General features: G+C 41.0%; 1 protein-coding gene across 1 annotated transcript; it reads right to left on the reverse strand.

Moving 5' to 3' along the window:
• Nucleotides 1-639: 639 nt before the first annotated feature.
• On the reverse strand, nucleotides 640-17,952 carry LOC144182187 (zinc finger homeobox protein 3-like). Its single transcript, XM_077710240.1, has 11 exons — nucleotides 17,620-17,952; nucleotides 13,023-14,688; nucleotides 12,421-12,959; nucleotides 12,128-12,341; nucleotides 11,380-11,484; nucleotides 11,176-11,288; nucleotides 10,985-11,095; nucleotides 9,301-9,460; nucleotides 4,555-9,215; nucleotides 3,827-4,471; nucleotides 640-3,588 (listed from the first exon to the last, which is right to left on the reverse strand). Exons 2-11 carry the CDS (start codon nucleotides 14,650-14,652, stop codon nucleotides 3,472-3,474), a joined length of 8,295 nt encoding a protein of 2,764 aa, XP_077566366.1. The 5' UTR covers nucleotides 14,653-14,688; nucleotides 17,620-17,952; the 3' UTR covers nucleotides 640-3,471.
• Nucleotides 17,953-24,539: the final 6,587 nt, after the last annotated feature.

The raw sequence follows: 24,539 nt of genomic DNA on the forward strand, positions 1-24,539 counted from the left end.
GATGGCTATCATCAGATGCAAGTCCTAAACCCTCGTCTTGTGTTTGCTTTGCCATTGTTGGTGCATTGAAAGTTTTTCAATGAAAAAACGGTTTCAACGTCAGTCAAGAATTTGTGCCTCCGACTCGTAACAAATGTGCGCCCTGTCTTCTAATCAAAAAAAATAATAACCCCAGTGATTAAAACTGTAATCTCCTAGTCTTGAAAATCTTGCATATTAAAAATCGGCGTGCCCTAAATGTGCTGTAGTGGGCAATTTTCCTTCCCCTCTCTCCTAGAGTCGTAAAACACATTATCATCATCAGCAGGAGCGGCAGTGTAATTCATCCAAAGTCGTTAATATTCCTCATATCATTTAGTCACAAAGGAAACTCATCTGGCTGAATGTCACAGATGTAATTAATGAAGTGACCCGAGAGGTCAAAGCTCCATTCTCCAAAGCGCTTTGCTTCCAACACTTTGCCGTGTTACACACACACCATTGCACACCAAAAGCCGCCTGCCAGCCATGCAAGCACAGCACCATACAAAATACCACCTGGAATATGAAGATTTATGAATCAAAATATTGACACCCCTGCAGAGCAAAGAAAGCGCAACATAGAGCGAGCATCAGACCAAAAGGGATGAGACCAGAGCATGCACCAAAGCAGACTTTATTTAGCTCAGTGGAATATGGAAGCGGTAAGGTAAAGAGAAACACCAGTAGGGAAAAGGAGAGGGGGGTTGGGAATATTATAGAGACACACTTAACCACTGAAGCAAGACATTAGGACAGGTGCACATCACAGGTATCTTTTTGGTCATCACTATGGCAACAACATATCCAAGGAAAGGGGGGAAAAGAGTCCATTTTACCTACAATGAGAAGTCCCTTCACAGCAGAAGACCCCCAAATATGTACATCTTACAAAGGTCAAGACAGAGCGATGAAATAAAAATCAGGGTGTACAAAAAAATTGTCTTTGTGGTTTTTGGAATGCACATTTCTGTACAGAAGAAAGCTCATTGGTTTTGTCGTAAACATTTGTTAGTAAATTGAGAACAAAACAAGACGGCATTGTTCAGCCCACATCCTTTGGAAAGCAGTTTTTTTTTCCACCGGGGAAATGGAACAGGGACATCTAAGCAGAGAACAAAAATAATACCTTGCAAATCTGGGGCTGAACTCCATCAAATACTGCGATACAGGTTCTCATGTTTGACAAGTAAACATATCGAACCCATTTACCGGTAGCTAGATGTTTCGTGTTTAAAAACCAAATAGTTATGTTATTGTCTTTTCCGAATAAATGACTGAAAAGCCAACATGATGGAATTTAGCCCAAAGTACTGAATACATTGAGCAGTTCATCAACAGTATCGCAGGTATCCTTATTACAGTTTGTAGTCATTAAAGCCTAGTGGTAAAGCGATCAGAGCATGCATCTTTCTACAGTAACAATAGAAACTACAGTACATTAGCAGCAAACTGGACATCCTTAAGGGCTGGAGTTTAACACTATGGTTAAAAAGAATCCAAATAAAAACAAATAAAACATTTCTCAGAAAAGTATAACTCTTTAACCGCTATATTACAAACTGCCATGGCTCTAGTTTGGGGTTTTGGTTACAGAGTACTCCAGTGTGCTTATGAGAGGCAGAAAACAGTAGCTTAGAAATTGGGACTCCTACCTTCTTTAAAAACAGTAAAACATCATCAAGTACACAGAAGCACTTTTTTTCTTCTTCTAGGTCTTACGGTTAAAGTATTATCACGTCTTTGGATTTTTGTCTTAAAGCATTAACTATTGTTTAGCAATTATTGTTATATTATTATTAGTAGTATTATTACACTTAAATCGGGAGTGGTTGCAAATACAGTGAAATAAAACCATTCAAACAAAAAGAGAGGAAAGGGAAAATAAATTAAGTTTACAAAAATAACATCCATCATCAAGTTTTTCCTTTGCTTTGTGCACAATCTCCTTGTTGGGTGTGTTAAAACAGGAGCTGCGTTTCAAACATCCAATGAAGTCTTGAGTCAACCATACGAAAGCTAAGTACTGTACATTTACCCCTCACGCTATTAAACAAATTCGATTCAATAAGGTTTTTTTGTAACAATCTATTTGAGGTGAAAAGCTCAGATCTATCATACACACAGATGTTCTTTTTTTTGTGGTTGTAATACTTTGCCCCAACCAAAAAAATGTGCCTTCTTCCGCTTTCGAGACAGAACATATAAAGTTCACATTGGACGTAGAGCCATTTTGAGCCGACCTGAGCGTAGAAAGCTTTATATTCATAACACATTGGTAAGCCATTGGTATATCTCAAAGAACAGAAAGGCAATTGACCCTTACCTGAACATATCAAAGCTGTCACAATCTTTTCATAATCATGACACTGAAGCAATTATACCGAAGCAAGACAGTTGAGCTCAATTCATAAGATTTATAATAAGAAACTATTACTAGACACACACACAATGTAAATTTGGAGTTTGGTTAAAGTTATCATATACAATATTATGGTTGAATGCTATAAAAATAGTTTGTCCTCCTTCCCAGGACAAACTTGCCTTTCTGCTCTGTGCTATTTGGGCTATTATCCACAAAAGGAACATAGAAGGTGTCCGTATACAACAGAAGACTCATCATTGGCTTATGGTGGGTGGAGCTGCACTTTGGCACTGTATCAATCAGTCCATTGCTTCCATCTTTTGCTGTGCCAGATGCAGGTCTCACACTTCAAATGTACAGACGTCAGCTCTGAAGTTTGTTCATGAAAACAAACACGATGAAACGACAGACGTGTAAAATTTTGGTTACGAGCTTTGGGATCTGAGTCAGTCTTTACAAAAGCTCAATGGAAATACCACCGTCTATTTTGGGATATTACTTGGTTTCCGCCTCAACTTCCATCATTTTCGGCTTTGTTTTGTTTTTGTTTTTCTTTCTTCAAGTTTATCTTTTGGACCACTCTATTTACACTAAAATCTCTTTGAAAGTTCCCGTTCAAGCCTTTTGAAGACCAGCACTACATGCTACACTGCTAGTCCTCTAGCACTGTCTGGTTGAAGGGGGCCACTTTGAGTCTATCAGGGTGACCGGGAGGTAGACTACAGGTCTAACCAGGCAGTGAGGTCACATAAGTACTTGGAGAATGCTCTTTGGCCTATGTGTTGTTGTTCTTGTTGGTAGGAGGAGGAAGGGGGTGTTTGTTCAAGGTGAAGTTTGGTTGTAGAAAGGTGTCTGAGACATTGCAATAGGGGCAACAAAGAAAGAAATAGCGCATACGAGAGAGCAATATAAAAAGAGAAAAGTGGTTGCAAGGGCTTGGTTTGGCCTTACTTTCAGCTGATGAGGGTTCTCTTTGGGCCATGAAGGCTCTGCATCTTTGGGGTGCTCAGGAAACAGGTTTGGCAGCAAAGTGAAGTTTCATATAAGAGGTTGACAGTAGGCAAAGAAGAATGCAAATGGGCCCTCTATTAGGCCCGATCTCTCTCCCCTGCGCCGGCTGTCAATTCGGCCTGCTCTCTTTCGGCAGAGTCAGAACTCAGAGTTCTTGCCCTCTTCTCCTTGGCTCTGGCATTCTGGAACCAAACCTGAAAACATACATATTTGTCAACATTTGTTTCCATTTTCTCTCATTTTCAGTATATTAAGTGCACAAGCCTATGTATTGTACTAGTCCGGACTGGACTATGAGCCAAACGTGACCACATTTAAGGCATGGAGCACATTCGCTGTAAAAATCCGCAGAGGACAAAAATCGCAGGGTTCAATAGGGGGAGAAAAAGTATTTTTGATCAACTACATACATCATGTAACAAAAACATTTACCTGCACCACACGGTGAGGTAGTCCCAATTCTCGGCCTAGTGCCTCACACTCATGTCGATTTGGTGTACGGTGACTCTTGTAGAAGTCTCGAAGCTGGAGTACTTGGAAGTGGCTCATCTGTGTCCTTTGGCGTTGCTGCTGATGTTGGTGAGGCTGCAGAGTTTCACCCCAATCTGAACTTGGGCCGCCCGATTCCTCAGCACTCAGAGACCCTTGGTCAGCCATACTTGAACCCTCTTCACCCTCGTCATCTTCTTCAAAGTCATCATACTTGGCTTGATTGTTGAGATCATTAGTTGTAGAGAGAAACATAACTGGTGCCTTCACTGTTTGTCCTTTGTTGCTGATGGTAATGCTAGTGTCTGGGACAAAGGATACCGATGGGCCTGGTTTGTCAATGATGGCAGACATAGCCATTCCATTGCTCCCGCTGGATCCATTATTCATTAATAAGTTGTAGCCTGCTCTTTCAGCTTCCGCCCAGTGGCGTGATCTCATGTGGGCATCCAGAGCACTTTTAACCTTAAAGAGAGCCCTGCAGAATGGGCAGCGGAGATGGTTCAACACCATATTGAAACTAGAGCCCGGTCCCATTGATCTGAACTGCCCTTTTCTTTCTCTTGCACGTGTGTTTTGAAACCAGACCTGTGCATTAGAAGAACAAGTTAAAAATGCAGGATAACAAAACATTGTATTTTCTTGATCATATTTAGTTTTTTCCCTCTTACCTGAACCACTCTTCTTGTGAGGCCTACATCCTGCGCAATGCCTTCCAGGACTCCTCTGGTGGGGTTGGAGTCCAAGCTGTAACGCTGATACAACACTTCGAGCTGTTCTGGGGTGATAGTGGTTCTCTGGCGTTTATCCCTTCTATGTTCTTCCTCGACATCTCTGCTAAACCTCTGGGCATCAAAACTGTTATCCGACATTAGATTCGAGTTCGGCTTCAAGGAAGTCTCAGACAGGTCACCTAGTGAGTTCTTAACATGCGTGCTACCTAAGTGAGAAATCATGGGATTTGTGGCATTCGGGTGCAACTGTGTCATAGCACCTGAGAGCATTTGGCTTGCCATTAGGGAGTGGTTGGAGTGGATCATCATGTATGACAAGGTTCTGTCTGTAAATCCAGAATGAAGGAGTTGGACCTGTGACTGCGCTGCAAGTAGGTGTCTTGTCTGATGTTCCTGCCACATCTGCAAGGACGACAGGGACATTGGGCATAGATTGCACTGAAAAAGGTTTGGTGCTGGGATTCCATTTAGTGGCTGGGTCTCAGTGGATGCATGGAAGGATGCATCAGGCTTTGGAGTCTGGTTCTTTTCAGACTCAGAAGACAAGGGGAGGCCGGGTGATGTAGCTGGAGGTTTTTCAAAAGATGTATTTGGGGAGGAACTCTGACTATTCTCCTGGCTCGGTTCACACACTGATGACGAGTTGTTTGATAAAGTGATTTGCGAGAGAGAAGAAGATTGAGACTGGGATTGTTCTGCTGAACCTTCTTCATGAGGTTGGACTAGTTTTTCAGCCTTTGGGGAGGGCGCATTTTGTAAAGCCCACACTGTTTCCTTGCTTTCAGTATCAATAACAGGTATTTCCTTTTTTACAGTTTGGTTTGTCTGAGGAGTAGCAGTTTTATTTTGTTTCTTGACATTAGGTAGTGTTTCCTCATTCTCCATCAAATGCTCGCTATCAGAGTAAACGGTGGAAGAATCAAGGGTGGGAGAGTCTGGATGGGTATAATATTCATATGTCAGATCCATGGAATTTTCATTATGAGAGTCATTTTGCCCTTCATTCCTGTTATCCTCAGTATCGTCATTATTGGAGTATCCGTCTCTCTTTTTAAGAATGTCCAGTGGGCTCATCCCCTCAATTCCATCATCGGTTCCTCTGTCCTGGCTCTTACGGGCTCTTTGCCTGGCATTTTGGAACCATACTACAATAACTCTGTTTGGGAGTGCCAACAGGGCAGACAGCCTGTCATATTCCTCCTCTCTAGGATAGGGAGTTGCTTCAAAGACCTCCTGCAGCATCTCTAGCTGTTTCTCTGTAAAGCGGGTTCGAGAGGAGCGCCTTCCCCTTTGGGTATTGCTTCTTTGGGTGTCAGTCAACAGAATTTGAGGCGAAGTGTCGGTTGGTGCAGGGGACATTGAAGATGGGGACAATGTCAGAGATGGATTCTGTGTGACTTCCTCTCTTAATTCATCAAGGGCTGTCGTCGGTGGGTTATTAAAATTATATGGCGAGTCTTTGTCACGTTGGCGCTCTTTGAAAAGTGTATTGCGAAACCAATGTTTTATGACTTTGTGAGGTAGACCAGACAGACTAGATATCTTGATTAGCTCCTCTTCACTGGGTAAGCTATTGATATCAAAGTATTTTTTCAAGATAGCCAGCTGGTCCTCAGAGATTCGAGTACGTGTCCTTTTACCCTGCTGTTGCTCCTGTAATGTTGGGCTGACCTGAGGCTCCCGCCCTGTCAGATTGCTGTTGCTCTGTGCTTGTTGACTCAGCAAGGAAGTATTGACTTGAGTAGACTGAGTGAGTATTGTCGGGCTTAGCTGGGATGGTTGAGAAATTACTGCTGGATTAATAAGTGCCTGTTGCCCAAGCAGTTGAGACTGATAGAATTTTGTCAAATCTGGGTTTACACTTGAGTCTAACCAAGTTGGGGGTTGGAGTCCCACAGACTGTAACATAACTGGTGGCATGAGGGGCAGCTCCATCGGAAAAGGAATTGGAGGCATGGGAAGTTTCGGTAAAGTGATTGGGGTAATAGGAAGCTGAGGAAGAGGAAGTCCAGGAATTTTGGGGAAGGGAGGATTTTTGGTGTTAGCTGCGGGTGCATGTTGAGAAGCGACAGGAGGCGATGTGACTGTCAGTGGTAGCTCTTTTTGTGGAATTGTTTGAAGGAGAGAAGAAGCTAGGGCTGGAGAAAGTAAAGAGGCATTTGTTAGGTCTTCAATTGTCGCACATGTCTTTGTTTCAGGATCCGAAAACGAGGATAGGGGTGATGTTTTAACTTGGGGCTTATCTGTTTCAGCTTGAGGTTCTTGTTCTGATGAAATATCTGGGGATGCGACTGTACTCTGAGATGAATCCTCTCGTGATTTATTCTCTTTCAATGGGAATAATTGATCATATTGTAGTCTGTATTCTCTGGAAAACCTCTCTAACGCCGCAGTTGGAAGCACTTGTCTGTGAATGTATTCCTCGTGACTTTTTAAAATCATGGCATCTGAAAAGAACTTCCCACAATCTTTACACTTTTCTCCTCTCCCACAGCATCCTTTCTTTTTGCTTGAAAATTCATTAGCACCTTCACAGTTGTCCTGATTTTGTTTACCAGGAAGGCTTTCTCTCTCTTCAACTTCATTCTTGACATCTTTGTTGTAGCTTTCCACTTTTTCTTCATCTGCTCCAATTAGCTCTTTTTTTCTCCCTAAATAAAATCCCGTCTTGTGAATGTCAGAGGACTCGTTTGTCAAATTTAACATTTGGGTTGCAAGCTGCTGCTGGTGCCTATGTCTACTTTGTATATACTGTAATGCCAATTCATGGCCATAACTCTGCAACAAGGTCCTAAGAGCTTCTCCATTTACTGCAGCATATGGCACTCTTGGTGGAGGGCACTGTAATTTCGAGACGCTAACTGTGGAAGAATCCTTTTCCTCTGTTGGATGCTCATTTTTCACAACAGGCATCGACATTTCTTCTTTTTCATTTTCAAGTTTTTTTTTGTATTGTTTTTCTTTTGGGCTGCTCAAGGACCCACTGCCGTGTTCAACGCTTGTGCCAAAAGTTATTGTATTTTTTGGGGGGCTAACATCTGAGAATGAAATTTGATTCTGAATAAATTGTTCTTCTGTTTGAGGGTTGTTCTCTGTTTTAGCCTCACCTTTATTCTGTTCACTCAAGGATGACTTGGTTGCCTCTGATTGGTTATGTTCCAAGCTCTTTATTGCCATTTCTGTGTTGAGTTTCATGTCGCCGGGAAAGTAAAAGGGTAGAATTTGTTGCTGCAGAGACAACAAGTTGTCTGGTGCCAAGGAGAAGTGCTGAAAGAGATTCTCCGGTCCGAAAGAAAGATGCTGCATTACTTGGGCCTGGAGCAATGCTGTGTGTTGCAACTGGGCTTGGGCCTGCGCCTGAGCTAACTGCTGCTGTTGCATTAGTAGTAACTGGTTTCTTGACGCTAACAATTCTGCCACTCTCTTTTTAGCCTGTTGACCTTCAGTTGCGATGGTCGTTTGGAGCTCAGCAACTGATCCCGATGAAGAACTAGCTACATCTGGCTTGTCAGTGCAAAGAAAAGTTTTACACATCTCCTTATTAGTAATACCAGACATTAGATTAGTTGTGGTAGCAGATACTGGAGCATGTATATTAGACACTGGTGTTTGTATCCCTGGGTTTTGTGCAGCACGAGCTCTTGTTTGGTGAAGAACTGAGCGTAGATGTATGTCCAAAGTGGAGCTCTGGCTGTAGCCCACACCACATAGTTTGCACCTGTAGGGTCGAGGATCTTGGCCACGGATGGTCTCTGTGGCAGGAACACCTGTGTTGGAATCTTGCAAGGCTCGTCTGGCTCTGTGGAGATGGGACACTGAATTGTAGTGAACCAAAAGAATTGTTTTCTGGGTAAATGACTCAGAACATATGGTGCACTTGTATGGCCTCGATGGATCCAAATACCGGTCCATTGTTGGGTTAGAGCTTTTTTTGATGGGTGAAATTGATCTAATTTCTGATGGGATTTCATCATTTAGGCTTTTTTCCGGCACAGCTAATTCCTCATCCTCTTTACCAGTTTCATCAGGCAGGTCTTTCTTTGTAGGTAGACAGTCGTCTTTTTTCCCCTTTCCTTTAAATGTGTCTTCTTCTTGCTGCACCCCTTCTATCTCTTCATCCTCACCTTCACAAGCTTCTTGGCCAGCTTGAGGGGATAGACTCGGGTCTTGTTGAACTGGTATCTTACTGTGTTCCATGTTTTGTGACATATGAAAGAGTGAAGCTGAATTTTCTGCGTTGTCTGGTTGTGAGTGTGTATTCTGCATGTGCCTCTGAAGAGCCTCCTGACTACGACACTGTCTGGAGCAAAGGGGGCATTCTGTTGCTGCCCTCATGGCATGATATTGCCAGTGAAGCTGGAGCTTCTCCTGAGTGGGGAACGCCAGGCTGCACCTGCTGCAACGAAACCTGTAACCATGGCGATCAGAAAGAGGAGGGGGGTCGGCAGTTGGGGAGGAAGGGGGGGTGTGAGTCAGGGATTGAGGAGCCAATCTTCCATTGGAAGGCTGAGTGGCGTTGTCTTCCAGGGGTGGGGTGAGTAGCGCTGTGACATCTTTGGGTGCGGCTGTATTTCCCTTGGTGTACTCCACTGAAATGCCTTCGAAATACACATTAGTGAATATAAATGTTTGATTCCAAACAATAATTCAGTCCAAATATGAATTTCCATTTCATAAACCTACTTTTGTTTTTTGGTGAATCATCTGAGGTAAGGGAGTCTGCTGTCTGAGAATGATCAGTCAGGTCAGTTTTCATATTTTGACTTTTTGCCTCATCCATGCACAAGTCAGACGGTAGTTCATTCTCCAGCTGAGGTTGAACTTGCTCCATGGACGGTGTAACCTGAAAGATAGAAAATGTCAGTTTCTTTCTCTGAAGATATCAGTTCAAGAATGGGATGGCATCAGCAATTGAGAGAGACAGAAAAGGAAGCAAGACATTTTTCTTCAGCCCACGTTATGAATAAAGCACGTTTAATTGTACAGCTTAATAGCAGACAAATTGCCAGACGTATATAAACACGAGAAGACTACACTCCCTGTCCTAATATCATGAAACATTCAAGAGTGAATCTCTAAGTATATTGTTTTATCTTCCCCCTGTCTGTGCAGAGCTATATGCAGCAAGGCACATCAACTTGATAATAGGTGTACATGGTTGAGATATGTGACTCTGCCCTTCAGCACCAATGGCGCCTTCCTACGTACCCCGAGGGGGTTAATAAAACTTAACTGAGCTGAATAATGAATTTTATTTAAAATCACTCTTCATATAGAAAATCTTCATCTTCACAGATTCAAGAGCCAATGCAGCGCCAAGGAAAAGGTGGAAGGCTAAAGACGAAATTTACATGACAGGAGTTCTCTCTGTGTAACAGCTTCATAAGAACAGAGACAAGACCACCACACACCCACACACACACACAGAAAACTGAAGGTCAGGCTTAATCTAGAGAGCGTAATTGGAAAGCAAGGTACATAATGGCCATCATCACCTCAGTCTGAATTAATGAACCTCAATTACTATCAGAGTGAGTGAGGGAGGTGCACGAGCAGGCTGGAGGGTGGTGGTGGTAGGTGTGGGTGTATTTGGAAGGGGGGTTGGCGAGTGCCCAGGGGTGAAGAATATGAAAAAGAGAGACCGGGACGAGGAAGGGCGGGAGTAAGGGGCAATGAACAAAAAAAAAATGGCCTCGGCGAGAGCCAGCACGGGAGGGGTCGAACCTCAGAAAATGAGAGACGGCAAGGGAGGAGCAGGGACAGAGATTACAGAATACGAAGGCTAGTAGCCGGGGGGAGGCTATTCGGGGGCGTTAGGGTACAGCAGAGGGGAGAAAGGGTGAAAAGCAGTACGTGAAGTGGAGGCAAAGAGAGCAGGAGACAAAGACCACTTAGCATACGGGCCAGGAAGATGGAGGATGGTGATGTGGATAGATGACCGGTCTTTGTTAGCTGAGAGTCAAAGTAAAAAGAAGGCCCCATTCCACTGTTTTTTTTACTCCACTTTTGTTAATAGAAGGCTACTTAAACATGCATTATAGAAACACTGGCCTCTCCCTCACTCCTGGAGATAAACACTCTAGCAAGCAAGGGTCCACACACACAGCTTGTGTATGTGTGTGTGCATCATCGATGATTGTGGGGAGCTCCTCAAAAATGGGTGGCTCTTTGGGGCCTTCTAATCTCCCCGTAACGCCCTCTCATCTCTTCGGCTACTCTTTTTCTCATGCTAAACCTGCCAAACTTGTCATACATGTATATGTTCATTAACATGAATATGAATATTTTCATTAATATGTGCTGTGCCTTATTCAATAAATCAAACTTAAGCCCAAACAAAACAAATGCACACATTGCATCCACTTACTGTGGCGATGAGCTTGTCTACACAGTCCTGCGCCACACTGTGCACATGCGTGACATGTGGTCGAAGGTGTCCATATGGCATTTTATCTTGACACAAAGGGCACTGGACAGTCTGAATAGGATAGAAGAGCAAGAGGTGAGGGAAAAGGGTTAACATTTAGTTTATTTTCTGTGTGGGTCTCAACTGCTCACCTGCTGGTTCTCACTTTGCTGGTGTGTTCGGAGTCGTTTGGTTGTAAATTCCCCACTTTCAGCTGCTTGCCGCTTGAGTGACTCCTTCTTGTCCACCTCACCTGTCACTTTTTCTGACGTGACAAAATCAAATACGGTGTATTGCAATAATTCAATCGTGCAAAGAGAAATTTACATGCATACATTTTTCATAAGCAGCCATACCTGTCTCCTTATCACTCTGTTTAACCTCCAAGTGATCTTTGGTTTGGTCTGAAGGACCGGCGGTTACCTCGCTGGAATTTTCCATGTCCTCCTCATTAGGTTCTCCTAAGATAATAATATAATGTAATAGTTATTACGTTATGGTTACTAAGGGATTTTGAGCCAGCACTAATCAAATGCAATACTATTTTCTAGCTGCCCCATTTAAGACTATGATTTAAGATCTTAATCAAATGCAATACTATTTTCTAGCTGCCCCCTTTTATTGAAGGGGACCATGCTTCATTCTAGTCAGCTCTCTTGATATCCTATTGATCACTTATTGATTCTTCATTAGACTGTCCACACAATAGAGCTAGTTATGACTTGGAACACAACTTATATCTACGTTTTGATTCAAAATATGATGTATTGTAGAAGTGTTCTGTAAATATTAAAACTCCAGAAGGCTTATAAAACACATTGAACCATAAACCTGTGAGTCATCTACCAGATTTCACTCAGAACAGGCCTCAACGTCCCGAGAATTTGTATTGGTTCATTGATTAGCAAGTGGTAGTTAGCTCTCGACAGGGGCGATGGGGATATAACAAGGATGTGTATTGATTGATAAATTTAGTTGATCAATAGCGCAGCAAAAGCCATTATTCATTTTCTTGCTTTCTATCTTAATCACCAGGCCTTGTTTCTCGTGTCAATGGGTTATGCAGCTGAACTACAAATATATCTCTATAGTTCATATTCTTACCAGTAACGCCAATTGTTTTGTTTCTGATGGTAAATATTGCTGCCAGCTCTTCTCCACCCATTGGCTGGAGCTGTAGCAGACCTTCCCTCTGCTGATGGGTCTGGGTTTGGCTGTGTTTTAAAACTTGAATCTTAGAGGAAGAGGAGTGGTTGCATAGGAGACAATGGAATACACATGTGCCACCATCAACTTCACCATCATACTGCTGCAGGAACTTGGGAGGAGGAGAAAAACACTTGGTTAGAGAGTGCCTGAATTTGGTCTGAAAACAGCTTTTCAGAGTCACTGCTTACTCTGTAAACCCGGACGCTTGACTCATGGTGGGAACTCTGGGAATGTCCTTGTAGCTTCTCCATACTGCTTGTCGCATATTCACACAAGTTGCACCTTAGCTGGACAGGGTTCCCCTTAGCTATCAAGGCGGCACCTTCCTGACCCCGGTTGCCCCCTTCTTGAACATGAGCTGTAAGCTGGTAGCGGCTTCTGTGTCTGTCAGTCTGGCAGTGCAAGGAGAAGTTAGCCCTCAGCGGTGTGGTGTAGCCGCACAGCCTGCAGTGACAGCCACCAGTTACCAGAGAGCACCATTCAGACTGGGGCAAGGAGCGAGGGGTGTTTAGGTGCTGCTCCATGGACTCCAGACTGTCAGAAGAAAAGCAGGAACAGACAAGGCATTGGAACACACCCTGCGACAAAGGCCCGGTGGGGGACAAAGAAAGAACTGGTGGGGGAGAGGGTGAAGGTGATGGGGAAGGAGTCAAAGTTGAGCCAAGGGTGACAGGCTGTTCGGTGACTTGTTGAGTGGTCAGTCTCATGTTCAAGGACAGCTCTCCACCTAACACATTGAAAGGACTGTTAAGCATTTGCTCAATTTAATGAAAAGGATAGCACATCTTACCTGCGTTTTGTAGGTGTTTCAGATGGGGGGCAAGGCTCCTGCAGTGGGAGAGATAGTAACCCCGCTGCAGCCTCAACATGTTATGCGTGTGTTTCTCACTGGTAGTGTGTATGCGTAGGTTACGGGCGATACTTGTCTCATAGTCGCAGACGTCACATCGCCATCGCTTGCCATGCGAAGGAGAGTGAGCAGGTGGTGTGAGCTTGGTGGGCTGAGCGGTAGATGTGGGAATCGGAAGCGAGTGCTTGTATGTCTGCTCGTCTATTGTTGCACCGTTAGGAGAACAACTATTGTTGTTATTAACGTGAGAAGTGTGGATTTGGCCATTGGCGTGTCCCCCATTTTGAACATTATTAAGGTGTTTATCTGACTGCATGTGTATGCTGAGGTTGCCTTTCGACGAGGTAGCGTAGTCACACACTTCACAGCGGTAGGGCTTGTAGCCACAGGCATAGGTTTCGCCCCGTGCCAAGCGGGGATGGGGTTTCCCTGAAGTGCAGTAGCTACACGCACCTCGCGTAGATGTGCCACAAATGCATTTTCCACTAGAGGCCGCGCACACGCATTGGCTGCCCGTCTCGGGATGTTTCTCTTTCATGTGGAGTTGCAGCGTATGCTGAGACTTGTAGTGCCAGTTACACTTGGGGCATTTCAGCGTCTTGCAAGAATTTCGGGAGTGCATGACAGTCATGTGACTCGTCAGTGAATTTGGGGAGAGCTCTTGGTTAAGGTTTTTGGGGACGGCTTCTTTCTGTTCTCCTTCGTTTTCTCTCTGGCCGTCCATCTCAAGCTGGCTGTCATTTGGTTCGGGAGCTTTGGAACCATTTCCACTGGAAATGGAAAAGTGAGAAACCCCTGTTGCCCCGTCGTCCTCAGCAGGCGCATTGACCCCCTCCATACCTGCCAATGGAAAAGCCAGACACGACTGCTGGGATTTAAAGCTCTGAGGAAACCCAGAAATCCAGCCCTGAGCTCCTGTTATGTCTTTTGCCTCCATGTCACTCTGCAGGGCAAAAGAGTCAGGTGGACAGGTGAAGTGCTTTGGAGAGGTGGAAGGAAGAGGGGAAGCTTTTGGAGAGGTGGGAGGAGTCGGAGAGGACTTTGGAGAGGCGGCTGTTTTGCTGTCGAGCATGCCACGGGCCTTTGCCATGCTGGAAGAAGCGCTTTGCTGGCTCTGTTGAGGTAATAAAGAACATTTGGATTTTGTTTGGCTTTGGTTTGAAATGACCTCCTCCTCCTCTCCTTCTCTGCTGCTGCTAAGGGCTTTTGGGAGAACCCCTGTTTCCGACTTCAATACCATGCTCGCGTGTCCCTCCATATTTTGCCCAGACGGAATCTCCTTCATCCACCGCTTTTGACTCATTCTATCCTCTTCACGATGTCGGTTCTTCCGCCCCCCTACCTGGATTTCTCCTTCATCTTGGGACCCGTCTGCACCCCCCTCACCCTGCTCCCCATGCGAGCTCGGATACTCTTTGGCAGGGTCCCCGTTTGAGCTGTGAGAGGCTGGCCCCTGCTTAGGGATGCAAACCAAGGCCAGAGGAGAGCGAGATAAAGCTTGGGGACCGAAGTCCGCATCTCTGTCCTCTCCTCCCCCTCCATCCCCTCCTCCTCCCTCACCGATGTCCATAGCGGAGGCTACAATTGCCGAGCATCACCACCCCACCTGCATACAAGAGAGAGAGAGGAAGATGGAGACACAAAAGGAAGAAAGCGGGGAAAAAATAAAATAAATGAGTCAGGTAAATTATATTACATAACAGTGAGCCCATTGATTAAAAACCTTGAATAGCATATGTTCAATAGAGCTTTCAGGCTGTGCAACACACGGGCCAGTTAGTCAGGGGTTAGCGTTAGCCCTTAATGGGAAAATCAATAGAGTAAGCGCCAAACTAGGTGGAGGAATGCGGGTAAAGGCTACGCAGGAGGTCTATAATATTCCTCGGGGGATCGGATTAAATAAAGAACTGAATGCTTTGGAGCTAAAGGGCTTCGGCTAAATTGTCACACAGATAAAAAGCGGATAAAAGAGCTGTTGTAAAATCATTCTATCTTCCTGCATGTTTGGCCACACACGTTTAAAAATGGAGCGAGGGAGCTGTAATTAAACCAAAACAAACAAAACAAACCCAAGAGAGAGTACGATAGATTATACCCAGCGCATTTGTGTTTGGATGTAGTCCAAAATACAGCAACTGCATGATGCATTATTGTGGGTGCCAACATTGACTTTATATTTATGGCATGTGACTGGGTCCATCTGACTAATCTAGAGCAATAACACCAATTGAAATTACATACATTCTAAATGCTCTTTTGGTTTTATAGAATCATCTGACAACAAACAACAATGGTGCACAAGTATATCCTAAAAAGAAGAATGTCTCCTCCTCTATAAATACCAGAAGAATGAGATAGAGCCATCACTTGCTGTCTCATTATTCAATTACAATTTTTTTTCTTCTCAAAATCAAGAAGCAACCTTAAATCACCTTCCACCTTCTGGCCCAAACCGACCAACCCCTCCTCTCACGAGAGCCAGAGTGGGTGTCCCTCCACCCCCACCACTCTCTGCAGCTTAGAGATATATGGCCCACATTCACGCTCTGATAGCGCTTTAATGCACTGTGTTTGTGTCACAGGCCACAGACCCCTGCCCACTGCAGTGGTCTTTAAGTTTTCTGCGGGATACCACTACGAGGTCTTTTGAGGCCTGGCAGCAGCTTGGAACAGCAGAGAATAGTCTCTAATCTGATAAAGATTTTCATTTACACTACGGTCGATAGCCTAAAACCATCAGAGATGCAACTATTTATACAAGCATTCCTGGATGGCTATTGATCACAAATATGGGAAACCGGCATTTAACATTTGCGAGTGTATGTGTGTATGTGTAGGATGCTAGTGTGTGTAGGATACCAGTGTGTATATATCCCGCATCATATGTCAAACAAGCTAGCGTATGGGAATACTCAAAAAGAAACCATCACATGCCATTTGTGAATTATATTACTTGATGGGTACACTTAGGTGTGTGTGAGTGTATGTGTGTGTGTGTGTTAGTTATGTAAACCAAGCAAAGGACCAGAAATTGACCTCTACATTAAGCTTGTTTTTATTTTAACAGGATATGCCTGATGGTGAAAGGGGTGTGAGGTCCATTAGTGTTGTGCTTGTCTGTAATGTGTACACAGTATTTATTTTCTCAATCTGGTATTCAACATTACTTTTTTTTTCTATGATGACAGGCTGATTTGGATTTTGAAATTTGATGTGTGTGGATACGGCAGATCCGCATGTTCTTATAGTGTTGTATTGTCTTATAAGCGCAAACCAACCATATTCAAGTATAGATCTATATTCAGGCCCTGAAATGAAAGATTACTCAGTTTCTGTGATGGCAGACAACTATGTTTTTGGGTTTTGGAAATATATCAGTATCTAATTAGAATTTAGTTAAATATATAAAAAAACAACAACACTTTTTTGCCAATCTATCACAATGCGTGTGTGTGTATTATGTAAGTGAAGGAAAAAGAATACTAGTGTGTATGCAAGAATTTTTTGAGCAAACCAATCACATTCTATCATAGGACATAGACGTTGCCAGAATATGTTGTGTATATTTAAAATCTGTTTGTATTTATGTAAAATTAATATAACCATATGTGTGTCAGAGATTAAACTACAACGATAGCACATTGTTTTACCAACCACGCAAAATCTAATCAAAGTACCTGAAATTCACAATAACATTTAGTTTATGATATGATTGTCTATGTTTATATTTTGACTGTGTATATACAGAATACAGAAAAGACCAACTGTGTACATAAAGTACTCATATTCATCATGTGGAAATATAAAGACTATGAAAATCACCACTGCATTCGGTTTGCGTTTGGATTTTTGAAAGTCGTGCATGGGTACATAGGCTATAAATCCGACATAACAGTAGACGACTTGAAAGTATTGTGAGTGAGTGAGTCAGTGTGTGAGTGAATGAGTGAGTCAGTCAGTCAGTGCATGAGTGAGTGAATGAGTCAGTGCGTGAGTCAGTCAGTGTATGAGTGAGTGAATGAATTTGTGAATGGGTGAGATACTACGAGTGTGTACGTCTGAGGGTCAAAGAAAAAGCAAGCAGGGCAGTACTTTGTCTCTACTTGGGTTTTTAAGTATTTGATCTTATTTCTAGCAAGGACATTTACACCAGATTTGGACAAATCCAGTTATACGGTTTCTGGCGTAGGTGGACATATCGGAGTTTTTACAGGTAACGCACGCACGCGCGCACACACACACACACACGAACACAAAAACACACACATGCACAAAACGTGAGTTTTGCAAGGTGCAGCAATGCCTGCAGAGCCCTGCGCAGAAGATGCAGTTATTGGTAGTGATGGGGCTACTTTTAGAGTAGTGTGGTTGTTGTCAAGTCACACACTACACGTTACAACTCTTTTGGCTTTTGTTTCCACCGCTAAATAAATTAATAAAAAAACATAACAGTTGACTAAAGCGACTAAACCTTCATTTCATGCACATTGAGAGACACAAAACACCCCCTCCCACCCTCAACAAACGGTGCACTTACATTTCTGCTGCAGCTCCAGCGCCAGTCTCCGCGATCTTAATGGTTTCGTTGTAGTAGTAGTAGTGGTGGTGGTAGTCCGAATAAACAAGCACGCATTCCCCCCGTTGTTTTTGCACGATCCGGTGCAGGCGAAGGACGGACGAAGAATCGGAGGATCGGAGGACGGAGGACAGAGGACAAGAGGACAGTGGAGCGGAGCGCAGCCGCCTTTCCAAGTTGTTTAGCAAACAGTGTAATTAAAGCTACATGCAGGCAGGCGAGCGAGGCAAGGCAGGCTGGAGTAAACATACAAGACGGGGGTTGCAGGCTGGGTGGGTGGGCGTATGGTGGTGGTGGTGGAGGGGGTAGGGGGGCAGGACGGAGGGGTTCTGTGCGAGCTCCAGAGGTAGAATGAGTTCTGATCACGGTGTGGGGGGAAAACACTTGGCTCTTTATTCCTGCTAATTAGTTTCCTTCAAAAAATGGCTGAGATGGCGCCTGCTGCGCATGCGCGTAATTGCGCAGACGCCGCTAATTAGACGCTTTGGATCAATAGGATTCCGCGAGAGAGAGGGAGGGGAGGGCAGGGGAGGTTCAGGGGGGGAGAGAAAAGAGCCCAAGGAGGGGGCGACAAGGGAGACAACAAGGATGAGGGGAAATGTTGGGGAAAAAGTCCCGACAATTGCTCATATTACCGATTCGTATTTATGTTTCTTATTACGGTGTGGCTACTGTGATAGGCTCGGATGCCCCTGGATTTGGACGGGAAAGGGGGTCGTAATATATTACCGCACCAATATATAATTCTTTTAAAAATTAAAGAAATTGCAAGTGATGAAATGGGCTTTTGTTTTGTATTTTAATTCTTTTGCAAGTGTTTTATTTCTATGTGATTATGAGTCACTTTATCGTGCTTATGAATCATGCATGCAAATACTTGAAAAAATACTATATACCAAATAATACTATATTTTCTAATTATACTCACATGCTTTATTATATTTTATACATACTCTGATGTTAAAGGACATAACCTGCACGGTTTTCTTTTGTCATCGTGGAATGTGAGGATCATTGTCTACTTTACATTTGATATATTTTTGCTTTGAATTGTCAAGATTTTATTTTAAAAAGTGTGGTTTTGAGAGTATAGGTCCAGCCATATGTCATTCATGACAAAATGACCTTTTTTGTCTTCTTTTGGCCATCCTTGCACATCGGCTCCATTGTTATGATAATACTATTGTGAATTTAAACACGCAGTTTGCAATATGGCCAATGTGCATCTGCTGAAAATTGCATTACAAATAAATTTGTAAAGCTTTGTTCTCCTAAATAAACACATTTTTAGCAATTATATAAAAAAAATCAAATAGATAACAATGTTGTAGCACCAAAGCAGAAAGAAATAAGGTTACTGTCATCGCACACAATGAGTCATATACATGAATATTAATTTTTTTACTCTTGACTCACAATCTGATGTTCTTTTTTTTCCTTTCATTTATTATGAACCCATTAAGTATTTAGGGAATTGATCTGTTGGCCAATTAAAAATTTGCTCAGTGTGTCTTGACCCACGTTTATTGTTCATCCAATAATTGTTATATGATTTGAAAAAAGCTCAAAGTGATTGTATGTCTGGCACGTGTTTGTTTGTATTGTAATCATAAATCAAGCCACTTGTTTTTATGTCCATATGATGAGCTTTTTCCCCCACCTCTTGTTTTTCTTGGTTGTCACTGACGCACCTAAATTATCAAAGCATTTACGAATGGGTGTGCATGCATGTATATATTATCCATATATATGTATGCATCTTTTTCATCTCTTGGTTTCTACTGATGTTATACTGTAGTCATCCATTCAATTCACCCAACCATATTTGGTAAGCGCAAGTCAAAATGGAGGCCTCGGAACAAGCGCAGTATTTTAAAATATGTGATTTTCTCGTCACTTATCATGGAAATCAAGTAATAACATCAAGTATTATCACAAAGCATCAATCAATATTATGAACATGACCAGAGAAAACAATTAAGTATCCAACGTGTGCCTGTTATGTGCAAGGAGTATATAAGTCTCTTACCATAAGCTATAATCATTAGAAAATATGATTATAAGTTTCCATTTAAACCTGATGATACATTTTGAGGATTTTAATCACACATCCCTAAATTGGGTGTTGCTTTGACAGTTTATTTCAATATTGTCGATAAAGGTGAGGACAGAATATCTCTTGCAATGTCAATGTGTTTATGTATTTAGTAAGTCTATATTTACTGTTGCATGACAGCCCTTTTTGTCTGTGCCCTCGGGTGCCTGAATGCTAGGGGTTATTGTTGTTTTCATTGTAATATATACTTAGCCCTTCCACCAATTTACCCTGTTAGTGCTAATGGGGCAATTAAGGACCCACACACACAGACACATACCTCGGGCACAATTCCAAACTTGTCTTGGTGACATTTATATGACGAAATGCTGGGCAAACTGTGAACACCCATTTGACGTTTCTTATTTTTCACCCCTACCCTCCTTTTCAGCCCACAGGGAACACCCCCTTACGTGGACAGGAGACATTTTGATTTCCAGTGTAAAAAGTGCGAAAAATATGCTCTTTATTGACCTCCAGTCAAGTATTTCATACTTTTAAGTCTATAAATATATAAATATATACGTACATATGTATATTTATTTATTATACTCTACAGGAAATATATTTTAAATTACAAAACGTTTGCAAAAATTGCTATTGAACATTTAATATACAAAACATCAGGTGTTGTACAAAAGTCTTAGTGCTCTCAAAGATACTTTACTTTTCTTAGTATGTATGTATCATAGTGTATATATATATATATATATATATATATATATATATATATATATATATATATATATATATATATATATATATATATATATATATATATATATATATATATATATATATATATATATATATATATATATATATATATATATATATATATATATATATATATATATATATATATATATATATATATATATATATATATATATATATATATATATATATATATATATATATATATATATATATATATATATATATATATATATATATATATATATATATATATATATATATATATATATATATATATATATATATATATATATATATATATATATATATATATATATATATATATATATATATATATATATATATATATATATATATATATATATATATATATATATATATATATATATATATATATATATATATATACGTGTGTGTAGGAATACGTATTCCTTAACTGCCATTCCTCCCGCCCCAAGGAGGCAATAACCTCCCAAGCAAGTGCTTCCCAGTGAGCTGTCGTCATAGTAACTTGTGGTCCAGTCGACATGACAACCCCACCACCATCCAGAGATAGATGATAGGCCATGGTAGGTGGTAAGATGGGGGTAAAGGCATACATCCCATTAATTTGCTTTGCCTGATTCTGATTCAAAATTTGTTTCTTTTCGCCCCTCCTCCACCAGGGTTACGTTTTTTCGACATGGGCCTGTTTTACATTTATACAAGTATTTCTTGAACGCCAGCCTACGGGCAGCAGCCTTTTCTGTCCTTTGTACATGAACACGGTTAAAAGATATGCATATTTCTAAACGTTTTGTAGGAGTTTGTTTTGATTCTGCATGCCCAAGAACTTTCTTCTCACGGCCTTTTGGATATTGTAATGCACAAATAAACAGCTTGTACATGTCTTGTAAATTTGTGGAAATATTCTTTTAAATTTATAAACTGGGAGATTTTCAATTGTTTAGAAAATATTTTTCTGCAAAATTATTATGGGAATTTAAGGTGGCTAATTTTTCTCCAAGCAAATCTATATTTTTGATTTGTCATAAGCATAAAGCCTTACAAAATAAGACATGTGAGTCGCATGGTTTTAACAGATACGTTCATGTAATGTTATGTTTATTATTTTTTAGTGAAAGCGTAGAAGGAAAACAGAAATGTCTTACCAGAAATTTCCAATGTATATCTTACCAGCCTGATTTCCTTCATTTGGCTGTACTGCATATACATATATATATCTTTTTTTTTACACAATGTTTATTACATCTGCCTCATTTTTCATGCCGCACCTTGGCAGCTGTGAGATGATAAATGCAAACTAGATCTAGAGGTGTGGGACTTATGCTCAGCCTGACCTTTGAATAGGAATAATAGAGAATGCATATATTCTGAGGTTTTTTTTCTTAACCCCCACCAATGAGAATTAATAAGTGTGTTGATGCCATGCTACATCAGGCCCAGTGAAGAATTTAATTTATTGTTCCATAAATCAGCAGAAAATCTTCCACATGATTTAAAAATATAAATTATAAAAATATACTCATCTTAGCCTTAGTCAGGTTTCATTTGCCTGACTTCAGTGTGGCCAGCACGGGATCGATTTGCGCTCACTGACGGTGTGATTGTGAGTGACTGGTTTTCTGTGTCTGTGTATTTCCTATGACTGACTGGTGACCAGTTTAGGGTATAGTCAGTCACCCTTTCGCCTGAACTCTGACGGGATAGGCGCCCTGTGAACCTAACTAGGATAAATAGTATTGAAAATGAATGAATAAATCCTATAATAGTAAGCACGTGCGGGTTATTTTTCCAAAAAAGTAAATGCAATTTGCAATTAATAAACATTATTTATAACAGTTAAATATAAACAAAACAAAAAAAGCTAATAGGTTGCAAAGAACAAGCCACCCACACACACACACCCACACACACACCCATAAATCAGTGATATCTCTTTGTAATAGAATTCAAATACCTTTCATACCTTGTTGCACGCTGTCTTGCATGACAATTATTTTGCAACACAAGGCACAGTCCTTTTTTTATGTACCATGGCAGCATTTGGTCTGTTAGAAACACTGCATGTTTTTAGTATAGTACCATTTCATTCCCACAAACAAGTATGATGTTTAGTTGGGTTGTCATTTAAAAAAATACAACTTGTATTTTATGTAAACAGAATTTTCCCAAGGTTATAGTAGGTGTAATAAATTTACACCATGGATATCTGAATATATATGTATACTTGCAAAATGGTACTGTATGTAGTCCATACAGACTAATGTGACACATCAGACTATTTATTAATTTAAACATGTCTTTACAAAAGGTATACACATACTAATGTTCAAAATTTTAGACCTACACCTCTTGGTCTGGTGCTGTTTGTGTACACACAGGCCAACTACTGCAATAATAATGCAGAGAATCATAAACATTGTTATATTAGTACCTCTCTGACAAGACCCATGAAAACTGAACATTATTACCTATGTAAAGGCCCACCCCGTATGTAATATGGCACTTGCACTGGGTTTCATTATGCTGTACATGTGATCATAATGTTGTCGCTGAATAATGTTTACGTGTTCATATAGTTTACCTTCCAACAACCATTAAAATATTTATGCATACCTGTCAACCTCGAACCATTTGTGATCTTACCAAATTTTGTTTTCGCCCTTACATATATGTATAAATACATGGAAAATCTTACCACTTTACTTTTTTGTAAAAAATCACGAACAACAAGTAGAAAATGTATGTTTATGTGTTTATTGCTTTCAAAGTTCCACTACAACAGCTTCCTACAAAAATTGTTCCAATACCTGGTGCATTCAATAATATTTTGACAGGTATGGAACAGGAAACGGAAATCACATGGTGAAAGTGTTACAAAACGAAATGTTTATCATGATCTTTTTTTTTTAGCCAATCAGAGGCGCCGGTACATATATCACTTGGCAGACATGCGTTTCCGGAAAGAAACAATGGCGGATGGTGAAAAATGGCTAGAAAGTGCCTTAATTTATTTTTTTTTCTCAAAATCACCGTTTAGCGTACCATTTTCATGTGTACAGCGTACCAATATAAAAATGGGCTTTCAGTTGTACCAATTACGGCGAGAACGTACCAGTTGACAGGTATGTTTATGTATGTACCTATATACCGTTTTTATTTGTATATAGCATTAGGATTCATACGTATATTGATGTAAACATGCACAATGCAATTGTGTCTCCTTTATATTCTTATAGGATTGTGTGTGGATTTATATACAGCATACGAGTGTGTGTTGATATAATATACTGCAGGGTTTCATATGAAAATAAAGCATGGTTTAGTGTCAGCTAAATTATTGTTAACAAAACATTGCAGATATGACAATAAATAAGACAATCTTTTATTTATTTGATGTGAATTTTTTTGGGGGTATTCATGGTTTGCCCCAGTCTTCTTTCATTCAAATGCGCATAAAAGATATCTACTCACTGGACACCTTATTCACTTTACTCTCATAATATAATCTGAGCCCTGTATCAAAAAAGATTGATTGTTAAAAATTGAGGTTTTGCATAGGTGTTTATTTTTTAAGGTTAACCTGATAATGTGTACAAGTGCTTTATACTGACTTTTCTGATATAATTGTATGGTTTTACATAATTAAAATAACACACAACTTGGATGAAAATAATACTTCTATATACATATATTTCAAATTGTTGTATCCCTCTAATATAGTGGCTAATGCTCGACATTAGCTTGTGCAAGTGTTCCTTAATATTGTGACTCTTGACATAGCCTCTCGGTTTGTGCTGTCCTTTTCTGCTTTATTTTGGCTATACCCCAATGAGGTGTCTGCTTCATTTCATTTTTGTTGCCTCCCGCCTCTGACAGATGTATTTCCCCCTTGGGGATCAATAAAGTGTATCGTCTCATTTCATCTCATCTCATCTCATCACCTCGGCTATGGCCTCCTTCGGGGCGACATTAATATTATCAGTGGCGGATGTAGATGAGTGTGCCTCGATACAATGTTTGGATCCAATCACATGGGCCATAAATAGAGTGAATTATACAT

This window comes from Stigmatopora nigra, chromosome 2 (genome assembly GCF_051989575.1).
Source record: "Stigmatopora nigra isolate UIUO_SnigA chromosome 2, RoL_Snig_1.1, whole genome shotgun sequence".
NCBI lineage: Eukaryota > Metazoa > Chordata > Actinopteri > Syngnathiformes > Syngnathidae > Stigmatopora > Stigmatopora nigra.

Bases quoted from the DNA above. Each gene is read 5' to 3' on its own strand.
- LOC144182187 (XM_077710240.1), bottom strand. From the start codon at position 14,652: ATGGACATCGGTGAGGGAGGAGGAGGGGATGGAGGGGGAGGAGAGGAC. The intron at 12,960-13,022 runs GTAAGATGTGCT...TCAATGTGTTAG, and splicing joins GAAACACCTACAAAACGCAG to GTGGAGAGCTGTCCTTGAAC. The intron at 12,342-12,420 runs GTAAGCAGTGAC...CCTCCTCCCAAG, and splicing joins CAAGCGTCCGGGTTTACAGA to TTCCTGCAGCAGTATGATGG.